At 40.1% G+C, this 18,657-nt stretch overlaps 1 protein-coding gene across 2 annotated transcripts; it reads right to left on the bottom strand.

Annotated features, from left to right (window-relative positions):
* Nucleotides 1–1,532: 1,532 nt before the first annotated feature.
* c25h12orf75 (chromosome 25 C12orf75 homolog) lies at nucleotides 1,533–14,709 on the bottom strand. 2 transcript variants are annotated; one of them, XR_013077301.1, is made up of 7 exons: nucleotides 14,300–14,661; nucleotides 9,028–9,052; nucleotides 6,745–6,780; nucleotides 6,293–6,372; nucleotides 6,065–6,201; nucleotides 5,419–5,449; nucleotides 1,533–5,299 (listed from the first exon to the last, which is right to left on the bottom strand). XR_013077301.1 is itself a non-coding variant. In XM_076733766.1 (6 exons), exons 1-5 carry the CDS (start codon nucleotides 14,580–14,582, stop codon nucleotides 5,445–5,447), a joined length of 429 nt encoding a protein of 142 aa, XP_076589881.1. In that variant the 5' UTR covers nucleotides 14,583–14,709; the 3' UTR covers nucleotides 1,533–5,299; nucleotides 5,419–5,444. The 2 variants fall into 2 exon arrangements, 1 of the variants encoding a protein (XP_076589881.1); XM_076733766.1 differs by lacking the exon at nucleotides 6,065–6,201 and having other exon boundaries at nucleotides 14,300–14,709.
* Nucleotides 14,710–18,657: the final 3,948 nt, after the last annotated feature.

Genomic DNA, 18,657 nt, shown 5'->3' with positions numbered 1-18,657 from the left:
ATGTTATGGAAACTTTATTCTGTTTTTAGATGACAGACAGCAAGTCAGTGGCTTAGTTTGCATTGACTTGACATGCTGTTATGGGGGGATATCACACTCAATACTCTCTGCAATACCTGGTATAACATGTTGTGTTCTTTCAGTGACTTTACAAAGAGTTCCTGTGTGTCTCTGTATGTGTCTCACTGTAAAGAAGGCTCTGCCTCCACACAAATAAGATTTACAGAGCTGGATCACTGTTAGAGTAAAGATTTCAAACCCTGTTTATCAGGATGTGAGCCAGCGGTTCTTCCAAGTCCAGGAACTTGGATCAGAGCTCTGTTTTTTACTGTTTCTTAATGTCTGCATACATAAAATAAATGCCATCAATACAAGAACAGAGGCAACGCACTGACTTTAAGGGCCCCCACACGTCATGTCACTGCATTAAAATGTAGCCTACACTAACTCTACAACATATTATTCAGGCCTGAGGTCATTTTACTAAGGCTGGTCGGAAATAAAATACAAAAAGAAAACCTATGACTTCGTCTTCCATCCCAAAGTCCCACTGTGTACAGTCTGCACTGCCAACACCTGGTGGAGCAACGGCCATTCACCTCGCCACCCTGGGCATCCCTGTGATGCTGAAACTGGATTTCCATCCCAAATCACTGGAGTAGTGGCAGAATTTTGTTTTGTAGTTCAACAGCAAGATGTCTATTTCTTTATGTTAGTTATCTAAAATAACTGTACTGCAGTGGCAAACCTCACCAGACAAGTGCGTCACTTTGGACAATTCTGCAATTCTGTATTATATGCAATGACAACTTTTTATTGTAATACATCCAATGACAGTGTTATCAAAACCACATGCGGTATCTGCATATAGCAACTGTGATAAAGTTAAGATTAGGGAAAGGTCATTTTCATGACAAATAAATTATGGCTGAGGTGTGGAGTGGATTAGGCAGCTAAACACTTTGTTATGATTAGGAAAAAGGTCGTTTGCAGTCAATATAAAATGTGAAAGTTGGCCATCCAGTTTTGTTATGACACTGTATGTGCATATATGGTATGGTATGGTTGTGGTAATGTGAGTCCAGTCTCTCCAGCTCTTTGTCCCTTGGTGACTTATTAGTGAAGCTCTGTTTCATCCTGCTCAGTGTGACATGAGCAGCTTATACTTTTCAGTCCTTAGCTATTGCACCTACAGCACAATATGATGTGGGATCACTGGGGGGGCTCAAACTGCCACTGTGCAATGAGAGACGGGACAGAGTTACTGTCTTCTCACCACCTCCTGCTCCTCCTTCCCTCTCCTCTATGCACTCCCAATGCAGTCAATTACAGAGATGGAGCTGTGATTGATCATGTTGCAGGCGGAAGGCACAAAGGCCCTCAGTTCAATAATGACAAATGTTCTCTTCAGCAGTCCTCACTTGATTTTGTCAGGCAGTCTGTCACACACATGTAATCTTTGAAGTCTCAGGCTTATTGATTACAGAAGGAAGATACATTTCAACAAGGACCACAATCAATAACCACAGCTGTGCGCGACGATATAAAAGTCTTTAATCAGAAATAATTGAATCGGATGATCATGGATGAGTTTCACAGAGTTGTTTTTTTTTTTTCCTCATGTCAGCATCATTGATGAAGGTGATTTGACTGTGTCTGGGAAAGAGTGCATGGACGCTTAGGATGAGTGGGTAATTTGTGTGTGAAAGATGAAGAGTATGTGTGAATGAAAGACAGGCAGAACATGAGAGTGAGAAAATAGTCTTTAAAATATGATTTTCAGAGTGAGTCATCATTGAACAACCTGATCACTGTAGTCATTACGTCTTTAATCATACTAGGCGGTCAACAGCTTAAAGAGACACTGGTGTGTTTATTGACCACTCCAGGGCTTTACCAGTGTGTGAATGTAGCATGTAAGAAATTAAAACAATTCACAGCTGCTTTGAACTCAAGTGGTCAACAACCTGAAGGATCTTATATTTCCAAACAGTAAAGGAATAGTTTGACATTTTGGAGAAATGTGCCTATTTGCTTTTGTACCCCGAGTTAGATTTATACCAGTCTCATGTCTGTTTGCTAAATACAAACGTATAGCCAGCTGGTTATCTTAGCTCAGCATAAAGACCCCCTGAAACTATGTGTCATTTTCATACTTTGTTGCTGGTAAATGGGTTTTGTTACCTTTGGACAAAACCAGGCCACCTGTTTTTCCAGTCCTTGTGCTAAGCTAAGCAATTGATGGCTAGCTTCATATTTAGTGTACATGAAAGTGGTATCAGTCTTGTCATAATTCTGCATAAAGCAAATAAATGTATTCCCCCAAATGTCAAACACCTCCTTTACAACATACATTACTTCTCTAAGCACACCCCACCTCTGCTACATTCAAACTACATGCTGTATTGTACAGCTTTTTACAGCTATCCCACAATGTGCCACAGCGACATTTTAATGTAGAGGGCTTCACTTCAGACCGTGTTATTCACCCACATTCTGCCCTCTTGTTCCTGTTAGACTAAATGAATAGGGCAAAGGCAATGACATTCATCATATACAGGAGGAACAACCATAAAGGGCAAAGAGGGGCTGATAAAAGAGGGAGAGACAGGCGGCACAACACGCTGTCAAAGCCAAAGGCCTCCGGTAGGGACTCACGCAGAGAAGCTGAGGCAGCAGCAGGCAGGGAATGTAGACATCAAGGAAAAGGGACACCAAAAATATAATGTCTCAGGTGGGTTTCTGATCAAATCTGTCCTGTGGTGCCGTAGGCACACTGCATCTCTTTTTTTGTTTTGTTATTTATTTATTTTTTTTAGAATATGCTTTCAACTACACAGTACATAAAGCAGCTCTTTGTATATGCAGTATATTCTGCCTCTACCACAGGTGAACAGTGTAAACATGGCAACGTTGTGAACTGACAAATGGCTTGCAATTAAAAGACACTACATGAAATCCCTTGGTATCAATGTGACTGCTAACCAGCAACACAGCTTTGCGGCTAGTGGGCGTCACTCTGAAGAAAACTCACAAGCGGTAAACAGCAAGCTTGTGTTCAGGCGCGGTGAAATAAGTCCCTATTTTATGTGACTGGTCAGTCGAGGCTACACACTCAGGCATATACAGCATTTTGTGTAGTGCGGAAAGAACATCTCTTGAATCTCAAGTGTTTAAAGTTGGCCTATTTCCAGCCTCCTCTAGGGTCCTGGTGAGTGGAGGATGTTGTACATTCATTAGAAAAAGAACTGTCAAGAGCCTGGCTGACAAATGACGTTGGCCCCTAATGACTGCCCAGCTGTAATGTTTTTGTTTTTTTTTCTCCTGGGGACGCTGTGGTGATTTTTTTTTTATTTTTTTATTTTTATTTTTTTTTGTTAAAAGATAAGGCTGGTGGTGTTTCATTTTTTCTTTTTGTGAAACAAATCTCATGAAAAAACCAATGATTCATTGATGCTACAAAAAATATATGGACATAATATAACCAAAACCTGATGTGTCTTATTTCTCTGTACCATAGACCTCCATTGTTGTTTAAAACTTATTAAGAACATACCAGTGAGCCACACTGTTGTACTGGGTGATGGGTTCCTTCATTATGGTGAACATGGGCACTGTAGACCTAGCAAATGCGCTATTCAAACCTGTTTGTGTAACATTTGCTAAAAACCACGGTTCTCCACTGTTTTAGGAAATCAATGAACCTTTTTTTTTTAAATGAAATTATATGTTTGTGGCCTGTTTTCATATAGATTTACATCTTCAGTAGGAACAAATGGGCTTTGGGCTGAGCACCACAGATGCGGTAGAGAAGTCAGAAAGTATTGAGAGATGAGAGCAGTTTGATTAAAATATGTATGAGCCAAAAAAAAAAAAAAAAAATTAATTACATGGTATTATGTGTCCTTAATCTCCATGACAGCTGAAGCAATGCATCAGCTATGGAAGGCCACAAGATATGGCTGAAAGCTTGAGTAGTTCCAAATGAGTGACCTTGTGATGAGAAACTTGTTGGTTTTAGTCTTTTCATGGGATTTGTTGACAATAAGAAAAATCCACAATAGCACCAGCTATCCTTCGAAGATCACATACAGAAGAACGACATTCACAATAAAGTGTGATACATAATGGATAAATTAAATTGTAATAAAACCGGTGCAGGTGTTACACAGCAACGTGAATACACTGTCAGAAAAACAAGTGAGGAGAAAACAAAAATCACCACCTCGGTCTGTTAGTGTGTTTCCTTTGTTCACAATTTTTCGCAACTGAATATAATTTAATAACATGTTTTTATTTTTCGCGGTTACGCATTAGACTGCATTTATATTGCAAGATATTAACAAACTGTGCAACAATTCTGAGAAAGAGCTGTATGAATTACCCAGAATTACTAGAGTCAGAGCTCTTCAGGGGGGAAAAACATGCTGCAGAGAGAGCATGAGTGAGAGAGACAGAGATCCTCTATGTATCATGAGTCATATGCTGATGTTACATAATCAGTCTGGGGCACAAGTTGGGTGACAACACCAGGTACGACCTGGTTGACGCACCCAGGACATTTTGGGACATAGACTAAAACACTCGACTCATCTCACAGTTGTTATTAGCATTTAGACCCATGGTTTAAGTCGGTGTCATTTTCACACTCTTCTGTTGCTGCAGCAGCTCCCTGATTGAAAGCGATGCTATTTTTGATAACACTGAGATGTTCTGTGACGAATTAACAGGAATGTGTTTGCTGCCTTCTGTGAAACTCAGATTTCTCTGTCTCCCTAACTCTGCCACCCAATGAATCATTGATGGTGTCTCGGAGAAATAACTGAGCAGTGATTATTATTGCAGAGGGCTATTGGGAATGTGTGTGAGTCCCAGGCAGTCAGTGAGTGAGTTGGCTTGGTCCCCCGTCTCCTCCTGAGAAAGAAAGAGAACGCTCCAGTGCCGTGACCGAGGAGCCAAGATGGCTGTCACAATGCCCGCTGCTGCTGCCCACCGCTGCCATTCCCAGGGTGGGTGCATGTCTGCTTTGATGCCAATCTTTTTTCTTTTTTTTTCCTGCAAAGTGAAAGGTGATGATGGATGTCTTATGCAGACCTCCACTGTGCATCCCTGTATCACTGTGCCACCCATGGCTCCACAAGGTAGTGTCCTCTGAGCCCCGGCAAGCTGTCCACATCCCCGCTCAATGAGAGTGTTAAAGCCTGAGTCTTTATTCAGTGTGTGGTGAGCCAGAATTGGAGCACTTATATGCCGTCTGCTTGTAATGTGAGTGTCTCTAGGTGAATGAGTATGCAGGCCCCTGTTGAGACAAAGAACATTTACAGTTATTGGCGTTTTTGTACCAGCTTCTGTTCACTTTAAGAGAAAAAATACAGAAGAGCAAGTTAAGAGATGAAGAAACAGCCTTGTTTCGAGCACCTGTGTTGTGTTCCCTTCAGTAGCTGCTAGTCTGCAAAATGAGGGAAAACAGAATCAATAAAATTTATAAGATAATTTTTTAATAATTTATTAGTTCGTGTGTCTCTCAATGTCAGTGCTTCTCAAAAAAACACCCACACTCTCTACTTGACAGTTTGAACTGAGACACCTCCATGTTAAAAAGAGGCAATATTTGTTGAGACAGAGGACACAAAAATGAATCAGTTGATTATTACATTTAACTTCGATGAGCACAAGGACAAACATGACGAGAAGATAGCTTTCAGGACTGCAAAATACAACATAAAGGTAGAAGTTTGTTTACTGCAACTTAATCTTCATACTGGTCACAGTATGTGTCGCAGTTTATATCAGCAGTGCTCAGTTAAATCACTGCCATTATACACTGTATTAGAAGGAGAGAATGACCTGGAAATCATGAACATGCAACACAGAGGAATAACCTTTTATAGGATTAGTTATGTAGAATAGGGAAATACAAATTAATGTGAATATTGTCCAAATTTGCCAAAATTTGTCCAGATAAATGATTCGTATTTATCTTCATATCTATGAGTAGTCAAGCTGTGATAACAAAGGGAATGCTTCTTATTAAAATTCAGTCAAAATAAAGGTCAAATAAAACCTGAAATGCTGTAGGCAGGCATATGGTCTCATGGGGTGGTGGCTCAGCCACAAGGGATAATTTCCCTCCACGCCCTGAGCCGCTTCACCACGAGATGCTCATCAGTGTCAGAGGTACCACCTTAATATAACCTACAGCTGAACACATCAACAGTGTCCTTAATTTTCTATGGAGAGATGGTCGTTTTCCAGAAGACAGGACGGACAGTACAGTGTTGTAGATGTTTACCTTTACGTGTGGACTTGGACTGACTAGCAGCCACAGTGGTCAGGTCTGCAGGTAGACCTACATATACGCCACCATAGTTCCTGAGAGGAGAGGAGAACAATGTAGGAGGCAAAAAATGATGGTAATTTAGAATAATATCTCAAATATTTATGGGGAAATTTAGACTTTAGGTCACATACTACTGGTGTTACTAATAGCGTTAACAATGAGCCAGCTAAATGGAATTCAGCCATTGTTAATTTTATTATCTCCACCTGTGCTTTTCCTATTGTGACGTGTTAAAATGTCTTCAATGCAAAAGACTTATTTATATTGTCGCCCCGTAATGTATATGCCGCAAAGCAAAGACTGGTACTTTAAAATTCCACACTACAAATGTGTATTGATTAGATAACATCCAACAGCACCAGAAAAATAGAATTTAAATGATTTTGAGACAATTAGCGAAATACCTTCTTTTCTCATCTTCTGCCAAAGGATCTTCTGTCCTGATTGAGAGAAGAAGCACAGGTCAGGTCAGCTCTTATGAGCACAGAGGACATAAGAGCTTACACACTAGTGAGAAGCAGCCAACATTGGACTGTGGGGGAGCAACCATGTAGCTGCAGAGGGATTATTATTGATTCCCTTTTGGAAGTTCTGAGAAACTTTTTGTTTGTTTGGAATGATGCTTGTGAACAACCATCTTCCAGTGACCTCAGTTCTCTTTATCTTTGCCTCTTGGTATGACTTTGGCTGCTTTCAGGGACATTTTTCTGACTTAAGATCAGACCAGGAAAACAGCTGACTTTGGGTCAGTGGTTGTGGTTAGTGTTAGGTCATCAGGAAATTAATGTAAGTCCATGTTATTTCCCCAAACGTGGCCTAAGTAAGTGCGTGTGTGTAGGTTTGTGCGTGTGTGATATTTTGCTGTGTGGTGCAGTCCTTGGAAGCTGTGATTAGCTTTGGTGAGTCAGTAGTGTGCTGCTGTCAGCTCTCACGGGTCCTGTGCTGGAGGCTCAGATGGTTATCAAGGAGCACACATGCACACACACACACACACACACACACACACACACACACACACACACACACACACACAAAGACATATATGTGCAGAACATAAACACGTACACACACCCACTGCTTCCAGGAAATGCATTGGAAATGCTGCCCCTCACTAAGCTGTAGATGTCAAAGGACAACCTGTCCTCCCTGTAAACATGACAGTTTTTCTAAAGCCAATAGAAACACATTATTTGCAAAAGGAGAGGTCAAACAAAAGCCAATGGGTGCCTGGTTTCATGGTCAAAAACTATATCTATTCATTTCTTTTATTGTAAATCTCTTTTGTTGGTGTCTTTCAGTATTGATGGTGGATATTGTTGAGGGGGAACCAGACAGCCCAGTGTTTCCTCTACATTCATTTAGGAGTGGCGGGCCGCCATTCCTAAATCCTAGCTGCCGCTCCTTCAAATTTCTTTTTTTTAATTGTCGTAAATACACCACCGCCGCATGTCTCCACCTTCACAGCAGAGTCCGACGTTAATTACTCGTGAGAGCGCGGCCTTGAAAGTGACATCACGTCAAGCACTCAGGCACCAGGTCAGAGAGTCAGAGTAGGGCAGCGACTTACCAGAGAAAAGGTAGATTTATTAGCTTAAGATGACTCATAATAGATTTTACAAGTTAAATAGACATTCGCAAACTATTGCTGGCCAGCTAACGTTACATGACATATCAGTAGCTTAAGTTAATTGGGCCCAGTGCCAACTCATTGTCGCTAACATGAGTAAACTAATTGATAGCATTAAGCTAATATCTACACGCCATGATGTAACTGCTGACTGCATTTTCAGATGAGCTTCTTCAAATATTTCTCTAAGAAGAGAAAGACAGCTGATGAAGATGACGCTAGTCAGGTATCATTAGCCTTTTGCTGACTCATAAATGATGATGGTTAGGTAAAAAATTGTGTCCACACTTGTAATCAGATGCGATGTGAGTGTAAATTATCTAACGTTAATGTTTTATGTAATCGTTTAAGACAAGTAGCATTAGACAGGGAGGAGCAGTGGAACAAAGTGAAGGAGAGCAGAGTACAGCAGGGGGAGAGCCGAGTGAAGGAGCAGGACAGCGAAGTGATGGTGCATCCTCTGAGCCTTACAGCTCTTCTATAAAAAAACCCAGAAAAATTAATTGTTCTGAGCCTGGGTGCAAACTTTGCCACTGATTCTACAGCCCCATCAAGAAATTATTATTTATCGTTTGTATTTTTATTTATTTAATTTTATTGTTTTATTTATTTTTTTAAATTTTCGATTATTACATTCAGCCTTAAAAAGCAATTTTTAACTGGCCATTCAATAAATAGGTTGTGAAAGTAGAATCTGCAGTCAAGTGTCATTTGTTTGCGCCGCCACGGCCCCCCTGGAGAGCCTGTCCCCACTGCTGAAAAAAATCCTAGAGGAAACACTGCAGCCCTACACTAAATATAATTTTTGCTGCATTTGCCAAACTATGCACTACTGGAATACTTGTTAATCAGTGATGACAATTTTTTTTTCAACATCAGTGCAGTTTCCAGTGTGGAAATAATTGCCACAACACAGACAAATACTTGATGAATACTGCATGGGTAGATATAAAGCTCTTTTGTTACAGTGTACTGTGTAATCTGGATGTGAAGCCTGCAGGCCACAGATGATTAGCTTCATAAATGCTTTGAACGGTTAGAAAATGACTGGTGTACTTACACATCTTTGGACACTTCTGCTGGCCCTGAAAACAGATGAAAAGACAAATTTTAATTCATCTTCATTGTGAAAGGTATTTAAGGATTAATCCCCCTGTGTTTACTGTCCAGACAATAGTTTCTTTCAAAGGCCCATCATTCAACAGCCATGGGATTCAACCACCACTCATAACACATCGCACTTTAACACACCACTTATCTGACTTACCTAACAGCTCCCTGCTCACTATTTCAGAACATGTCTCATAAATCAATTAGTTTAATGCCTAACACTTCAGATGACACTGGTAACACTCCTTAAATTGGAATTTGAACTGGATTGACTTGAGATTCAGACAGCATGGGTAGACTTAAATGTGGGAAGAAAATACATTTACACAGGTATTCAAGTCTGCTTTATTTGTCCTCCACTGCATTTCAGAAGGAAATATTTTGTATGTTACTCTACAAAATTTCTATGATTTTTGTAGCTTTTAGTTATATTGATGAGATAAATTACAGCACATGATTCCAGTTTAAACTACCCATCAGTCAGATAATGACATTGTACCCAGCAATTTTCAACCACAAATGGTCTTCCTTGGGTAAAATATTTACCTGTTTTTACATGAGGAAGACCATTTGTGGTCCAAATATGTCAAGTTTGTAGAATAAAAGACAAATTGGAAATTAAATTTCCAATTCCAATGCATTTTTCACCTCTTTGTGCAGATTATGGTTACACACCACTTGCAAAACAAAAATTCCACGGATGTACGCATGCCTTCTGATGACTGCCCAAGGACAATAGTTCCATTTTTTGAATTTATTATTTGATGTTTATCTTTTATGGGCATAACATTAGCCAATTCCACATACCACAGCACGTCTAAGCAATGTTTGCAACGCTCGTCCCTAGACCAACCTTCAAAATGCACAAAACTCATCAAGGAAATACATACAAAGGACACCAAACACAAACAGTGACATAATAGAATTACCAGTAAGATTCTCATTTAAGTTTTTAACACATTTTATACTTCAGTGTAATATTTTATCTCTTACCAAGTCCATTTGAGTGCTTAATTTGCTGTGTATCCACAATAATGGTTTTCATTATATAGGCTACTCACCACCTCTTAACAGTTGGATTTTTACAGAGGTCATGTTGTAAACTGACATACAGTGTAAAGTGCCTCAATTCTAAATGACACCCGTGACGCTCATCCCAGTGCTGCTTGACTCTTTTATGGTCTGACAACAGCTCATTCTTTGCTGAACCACAGGCAGTCCACAGGACTTGATTTGAATTGAAATGAGATCATAATGCATTCAGGGGGAGGATAATCTAACTTCCTGCTTGAACGTACAGTATTATATTGACAACACCGGGGGAACAAAAACCTCGATTCAATCCTTCTTTCTTGCTACTACTTGCTTCTTCACTCCATTTTTTGGCTGTAAAAATGTGCCTTGAAAAGGTTGCTCCAGGAATAAGATTTAATAGTAGAAAACTGGAGAAATTACATTACACAGAAAACCACTGAATTGTATCCTTGTAAAAGGAATCAAGGGTTTTTCCACAGTAAATGTTTGAGTCTGCTGACATGACACAGGGGTCTATTCAGTAGCCTGACAAAAGCTCATTCATATCCAAGGGTGCACATGGGTGCATAAGACCAGGGATGAGCAATGTGATATACAGAGTGCACGGACGTGGTCAATCTGAGTTTGGTACGAACAGAGCTTGAAATTGGTGCCCACAGGAGGAGTTAAAAAGTTTGACAAATATCAGAAATGATAAGCAAGTGAGGTAAACATTATTGTTACCAAATCAACACTTCAAATAATTAAACTACAAATGTGTAGTGACACAGTTATACATCTCCAGTGAAAAGAATGATATGAAGTAGGAGGTGCTGTGATCTAAATTCTACAGAAGAGAACAGTGTGGGAACACTTAAACTGCATATTCAGCATTTATAAGCAATAGACAAGCATTTAATACATGGTTTATAACACCCTATAATGTAGTTGTGCATAGATACAAGGGCATAAGTGTTTATTAATATACAGTATTTGTAAGTATACCTTTTCATCTGAAGACATACAGTATTTTATGTTATTACAATTTGTTACTTCGAACACATTACACTTACATCTGATGTCATCTTGATGACAGCTTTGCACACTATTGATATTATTGCAACCAGCTTCATGAGGTCATCATCTGGAATGGTTTTCAGTCAACAGGCGGGCCCTGTTAAAAGTTAATAAGTGGAATTTCCTGTCGTCTCAATGCATTTGAGACAAGCAATTGTGCTGTGCAGAGAGATTGTTGGTATATAGTAAATACTAAGATTGTGGCAATTATGGCAAGAACCACTCAACTAAATCAAGAGAAATGACAGTCCATCATTAGACAGTCACAAAAATCAGATGCTTTGATGAAACGGACTCTCGTGAGGTTCGCCAAGGAAAGAAGACCAAGAGTTACCTCTGCTGAGTTCGTTACAGGTGTCAGTGCCAGAAATCACCAAAGAAGCACCTCAGATTAGAGCGCACATAAACGCTTCAGAGTTCAAGTAGCAGAAACATGTGAACATCAGCTGTTCGGATGAGACTGTGTGAATCAGGCTTTCATGGTTGAATTACTGTAAAATCAGGAATCAGTTGATATTTTATAAAAACCGTTAATGGACTCCTGTATCCTAGACCTCTGACTTCCTGTTTAACAGCATGCCCCTTCCTCTCAGATATGCTCCCTCCTCTGACCCTTTTAAATCCAGGCTCAAACTTACTTTTTTTATCGCGAATGTTTGAATCCTGATGTGCCTGATTTTTGTCTTGTTCCTATGCCTATGTGTTGTTTATGTGTGCCTATGAGCTGTGTGCTTTGATGTGTATGTCAGGGTTTCTCATATTTGTGATTGTAATTACCTGCTTTGGTCTGTCTTTCACTATGGTCAGTGTAGGTGGTTTTTAAGTGTGCTTTATAAGTAAATTTGACTTGACTTGAAGGACTGGACATTAGACCAAAGGAGATCTGTCCTTTGGTCTGATGTGTCCAAAGTTGACATTTTAGGTCTCAGCTGCTGCATCTTTGTGAGATGTAGAGAAGGTGTCTGCATGTGTGGTTCACGCCCTGAAGTATGCAGGAGGAGGTGTGATGGTGGGGGTGCGTTGCTTGTGACAATCCTGGCATTTTATTCTAAATTCAATGCACACTTGACCATCAGGCTGACCACAGCATTCTGCAGCGACATGTCATCCCATCTGGTCTGTGCTTCCTGGGACCATCATTGGTTTTTCAACAGGACAGTGACCCAAAACACACCTCCAGGCTGTGAAAGGGCTATTTTACAAAGAAGGCTAGTGATGGAGTGTAGTACCAGATGACCTGATCTCCACAATAACCTGACCTGAATCCAACCGGGATGGTTTGGGATGAGTGAGACTCCTGAGTGAAGGAAAAGCAGCCAACAAGTGCTCAGAATATATATATAATACAGAACTCCTTCAAGCCTGTTGGAAAAGCATTCTCGGTGTCTACCTCCTGAAGCTGGTAGAGACCAATAGTGTGTAAAGCTGTCATCAAAGCAAAAGGTGGTTTTTGCTTAATCTACAATTCAGTATCTGTTATCTGATAGTTTTGATGTCTTCGGTATTAATCTACAAAGTAGACAGTCATAAAAAAAAAAAGAAAAGACATTGAATGAGAAGGTATGTCCAGAGTTTTGACTGGTACTATACATTACTGTATAATGTTAAAAACACTTAATTTTATATACGGCTGTATATGTATGTTGTGACCAAGACAGCACTTAAACATTAAACACAAATGTGTAGTGGCACAATTATACATCCTAGATTAAAATGATATAAAATAGAAGCAGGAGGAGCTTCTGTCATAAGAAAATAACAGGAAACAGTGTCCTTTGACTCTGGCCCAGTGTCAGCTGGCACGGACAAATAAGCCATGAGTCCACATTTGTCAAAGTGACAGGATGTCACACGTCCTTGACATTGTGCTGAACGCTGACCTCTAAGAAGAAGAAAAATGAATAAGAGCTGCTGCACAGAAATGAACGCAGCTTTCCTTCATAGACAAGCGAGCGGCATTTACAACAAACTCAGACACTACGTAGATGTTGTTTGCCGGCAGTTTAGTTTAACCTTGAAGCAGATCATATTTAAAGCAAACCATAACACCAGGTCGCGTTTCCCAGTAGCTGTCTGTGGCTCTGTTAACATGCCTGGCCAGCACTGATTAGGCACCTGCAAGCACACACACACACGTACACAAGCACAAACCATACTGCTTTAATGGGCACTGGTGGTGAGGTAATCCTGCAGATACTTCAATCTAATTATTACCTCAATTTGACTGTGGTGCCCAGAGATTTGCTCAGTATAATTTAAAACCGGTACTGAATCAGCCTAAATCAACTGAAAGAGATGAGTTATTTGAGAACAAGCCACAATAAAGCAGGATTTCTGGACGACCATCAGTAAAACCATTCAAATGAGTCCTTCAGGCTTTATGAATGAAACCTGGCCATTGATGGAGTATTTCAAAGCTGCCTGTTTACAGGCACTACCAGCATCAGTCAAGTGGGGAGACAAAGACGTGTAAATGTCACTGAAACTGCTTGCCTTTCATCCATGAAATCCATGGAAACCAGCACAAACACACCAAGAGAAAGGAAACACGTTAAAAAAACACAGATGACCTATGAAGAATACGCTTTTATGTCAGTGTAGACAGTAACGCTGTAATTACAGTATCAGTGTCATCATTTTCAAAGCAGTACATCCCTGAGGCTAGTACCTCGCTGTCTTATACTAGAATATGGGAGACCCTTCATGATCGACCCACCACCCAGAGCTTTAGGAAACCACTGCACACATACACATGCATGTTCACACACATATACACACACTAGAAAGCGGGAGCCAGTACGCCGCAAAATGATGAACATAGTGGGGGGATTTTTACAGATATTTTAAGACAGAGACATATATTACAATATACAGCTGTTTATTTATGTGTGAATGAAATCAAGACACTGAGACCACCTACACCAGCACACGCAGATAATGCCCCCACACACATCTGAGGACAAACACTGAATGCAAGGGTAACCCTGCCACACTTCATTTACATTCAAAACACCCTCTCCCCTTGGTGCTGATACAGTGACAACTCTCTCCCTCACACACTCACCCATTATTTCTCACACACACACACACACACACACAGATGCACACACATTTTTCTTAAAAACACTCACCCCCTCCTGAGGTGCTGGTGGCTGAGGAATTGCCACAACCCATTTTGCATCGATGCAGCCACCGTCCAAGCAGAGCGGACACGCTTAAGGAGAAGGAGGAGGAGGAGGAAAGGAGGGAACCCCAAAACACATTGGCAGAGTGGGAGAAAGTGAGGAAGAGACGAAGAGTGAAGGTCAAAGAAATGTCTCCCACTGTAACACGGGGATCTCCTTCAGTCGTGCCCCTCGTCTGCCCTGCTCCTCTCTGCGATGCAATGGTGAGCTGAGAGTGAAGTGAAAGCATGGAGAGAGAGGCTTTTATACACACACACACACACACACACACACACACACACACACACACACACACACATACACACCAGGAGAGAGAAGGGAGAGAGATGCTATGCCCTCACATGATTTGCTCTTTTCCTCCACCCTAACATGGTTGCCCGGGAAACCAGGGGAAAGTAGGCGGAGGGTGGGGTGAGACTCAACCAATAGGGAGCTCCCTTTTCATATAAAGATGGAAAAAAAAATGAAATGCATTTAAGGGACATCAATATATCAGTCTGTGGATGTGACATCCTGTAAAATCATCAAATTGTCTTTGTGTGCTGAAACATAAAGGACCTTTATTCAGGCTCTTTCTGTCGGTGGGACACAAACACACATCCCACTTGTTTGAGCTGATGACGAGTAACGAGAGCAAGATGCTTAAAAAGCCTTGAACAGTCTTTTCATGAAACCCTGAGGGGCATTAGGTAATATGCTTATTTGCTTTCTCACAGAGAGTCAGATGGGGAGATCAATAACAGTCTCATATCCATCAGTTATATGACAGATACGTTAGCTTGTTCTAAGGTAAGCTAACTAGCAGCCAGTTAGCTTAGCTTAGCACAAAGACTGGAAACGGGAAACAGCTGTCCGAAGGTAACACAATCCACCTACCTGCTCCTCTGTGCCTCACTAATCAACACGTTCTGCCTCAGTTGTTTGGTTTAAAAATGACAATTCGCCATTTTATGGAGGTTATGTGCCGGACTTTTTATTGGCTGGGTGCAGTGACTTCCTGGAGTATCTGCTGGTTGGCTGGTAACTGCTGAGAGCCAAGAAACAGCGTGGCACGTAATCAACCATAAAACAGTGAACTGATGTTTTCACACTTTTGTACAGATTAACGAACTTTACGTGTATCATTCATTTTAAATGTTAATGTAGCTCATCACACAACAGAGCTGGTGTCATTAAACTGGATTTATGTTGATTTTGTACAGACAGCGTCACGATAATAAGGATTTTTATCACTGCAGTGCAGCAGCTTGGGAATGTCTGCTGGTTAACATTTAGAGTTTACAGGCTGCAATTAAAGAACTATTTCAAACTTGCTCTGTTGTATGACAGCGGGAACAGACAAAGATATCAATGAGAAGCTCTATACTGTGAATTTAGCTGCATTAAAACACAGCAGAAGTGACTGCAGAGAGCAGGAGACTGAATGGAGGTGTGACAGGCTGTCACTCAGCAGAGTAACCAGCTGTTTGTAGCCTAGTAACAGCAGAGGCTGTATGGCACCAAAGTTAAGAAGGCTGCTGCCCGTCATCTCCAACTTATTCTCTACTCACGCATTTTAAACGCCATTACGTCCAGGCGTTTCTCTGTAAACTCTCAAAAATGACTGAAATGTAGTCCCTTAATTTTTCATCTCGCGGTATCATCAGGTCAAAATTTGAATTAGTTTTTTCTTTGGTTAATGACTAAATCCCTGCAAAGCTAATGACACTGCCATCATCATGCTTGTGTGCAGTGCTACTTGACATGTGTTTGCATGTTAGCATGCTAAATTAAGATGGCGAACATTGTAACCATTATAACTGCTGAACACAAACATGCTTGCTTTATCTTTGTGGGCATTTTAGCATGCCTATATACAGTAATAGCATTTAGCTCAAAGCACAGCTGTGACTAATTAGAACCTCACAGAGCTGCTAGCTTTGAAGGTACTTTTTTCCCACATAGGGTACTTCTGCATTTTACAAAGGGTAATTGACTTGTAAGAAAGGGTACTTTCATGTGCTTGAATAACGTCCTGTTCCAGTCAAAGGCTCTGCCACTCAAACTCTTGTTCACTTTCTCCTGAGAGTTTGCTTCCTCGGTCAGCTGAATCACTGCTTTGTTAAATCCAGGTTAGTTCCACTGACATCAAGCATCTCCTTTTATAGCCCAGACTTAGCCGAGTCAGCAATCTTAATTAATTATCAAAGTCAATAGTGAAATGCCATGTCTAATTCAGACGCGCAACTTAGCCAATTAAACAACACAAGTCCACTGGGGAGGAAACAATGTGCTCCTGCTTGATGAGGACGTGCTGCTTGTCACGGCTTGCCTACATTATCAAGACACAACAAGACTTGACCTCTTCTTAGCAAGTCAATTAGACTATTATTGAGACCTAAAATGTCTTGGATCGAGTAAAATTACAGAGACAATTTCGATGCCACATCTTGCATTGAATCTGCTTTCGAGGGTTTCTTTATCATGAGTTTAGAAAGTTATCTCCCTAACAACAAGGTGTAATTCTGTTCTCAAAATAGATGTGGCAACAACATCCCGCTTCCCTCCGGTGTGTTGGCTAGTGCTTCACAATATGTTATCACTGTTAACACTTTTAATTCCTAGGACATGAGTTCCCTGTATTATTCTTGTTTTGCCTGACTTGTGCATTTATTTTTCAAATTACCAGATCAAAAGTCATGAATTTATACATCCATAAACACGAGTCAGCCCTCAAAAATGTCACTCTTTTCCAAGGAAAATACACCCTGAAGCATACTTATTCGAACACGCCATAAACTATTTTTAATCCATTCACGAAGGTAGCTAATTTCCAAATATTGAAGGTAACTTTACAGTAATCTGATATCAACAGACTATTTTGCTTTACAAGCTTTTACACCAAAGCCTATATATATATTTCAGTATATAAATGAAGTCACTAGAAATTGCCAGTCAGTGCTATAAAGGTCACCTATTTATAGTAAATTGGATCAGTCCAAATAAAACAGTCAAATTTGTGTTCTGTTGTAGATTGGAAGTACACTCAAATCAAGATTGAGCTTCCCATCTTTACACTGTAATTTAATTATTACACAGGAGGACATGCAGTGCTGGACTTTAATGGTACATATTTTGTTTTTTTTGTAAAAGCGGAGGCCTGACTGATGTAACCGTGTGTTTTCACAGGGCGCGCTGTCTCCTCTACATTAAAGTAAAACAGAAAGTGTAACATTAGAGAACGTAGCTGATTAGGGTATCTGACATTTGGAGAGCACAACAGCACAGTGACTCACTTTCCGGGATGGAATCAGTCAAGGAAGGGGTTTTTTTCCCCGGATGTGTGCAGCCTCTGCAGGAAGTGTGAAGTAATTAGAGAGCCAGTATCACCAACAGTATTCAGGACGTCACGTGCTCTGTCCGTAATTTGGCAATTATGACCGAGACAAAACAAGATGGTGATGATGGCTTGCTGATTACTTGTAGGACTTAGTGAGAAGATATGATTTTAAAAGTCATAAGGTGCTTCTCAGCTACTGTGCATCCATTTATTTTGCTGAAAACAATTTCCAGATGGTTGCCTTATGACAGACATGTTAATGATCATATCTACAGAGGAACCCAGAGCTCGACAGGCCCTGTTGGTAGCTCTATGCCTCTAAATGCCTCAAATATCTGTATGCCTCATGCTTGATGTCCCACACGTAGAGAAATTCAGAAAACCAACAAAAATGTATGTAGTGCTGAAACAATCAAGTCCATTAATTGATTTATTGTTAAATTAAAATGAATCGTGTATGTCATTTATTGAGAAAAAAAATCTCAGTTCTCAAATATGAGTATTTGCTGCTTTCCAGTTTTATATCATAAGAAATTGATTTTGGACTGAAACTACATAACAAATAATTTGATTTTTCGCATTTGGCTCTGGAAAATTTAGCATAAAACTCTGTTTAATCAATGTTTAAAGTGGCTGCAGTTACACTCCTATTAGTCTACATAAAATTACATGGCCGTAATTATAAATCTACTTTGTGTGTACTCCACTGCATTTCAGAGGGAAATATTTTTATATGTACTCAGATGTTTTACGTAAGTAAAAGTAGTGAAAACCACCATGCAGAAATACTCTCTTACAAGTAAAAGTCATGCATTTAAAATGTTGCTATAGTAAAAGTACAAATGTATTAGAATGAAAATAAAGTAGCAAAAGTAAAAGTACTCATTGTGCAGATTAGCCCATTTCATTTGGATAGCTTGTGAATTTCTTATTGATATGTCAATAATATGATAACGTAGTCTACTTTTCGATTCTGTTTTGTCAC

Source organism: Chaetodon auriga, chromosome 6, assembly GCF_051107435.1.
Source record: "Chaetodon auriga isolate fChaAug3 chromosome 6, fChaAug3.hap1, whole genome shotgun sequence".
NCBI classification, from domain to species: Eukaryota; Metazoa; Chordata; class Actinopteri; order Chaetodontiformes; family Chaetodontidae; genus Chaetodon; species Chaetodon auriga.
This window is presented reverse-complemented; position numbering and strand designations above follow the sequence as displayed.

What these genes read in the sequence shown, in the direction of transcription:
- c25h12orf75 (XM_076733766.1), bottom strand. Translation starts at nt 14,582, where the DNA reads ATGCTTTCACTTCACTCTCAGCTCACCATTGCATCGCAGAGAGGAGCA. An exon ending in CACCAGCACCTCAGGAGGGG is followed by an intron (nt 9,053 to 14,299) that starts GTGAGTGTTTTT and finishes ATCTGTTTTCAG; the next exon opens with GGCCAGCAGAAGTGTCCAAA. An exon ending in GCAGAAGATGAGAAAAGAAG is followed by an intron (nt 6,373 to 6,744) that starts GTATTTCGCTAA and finishes CTCTCCTCTCAG; the next exon opens with GAACTATGGTGGCGTATATG.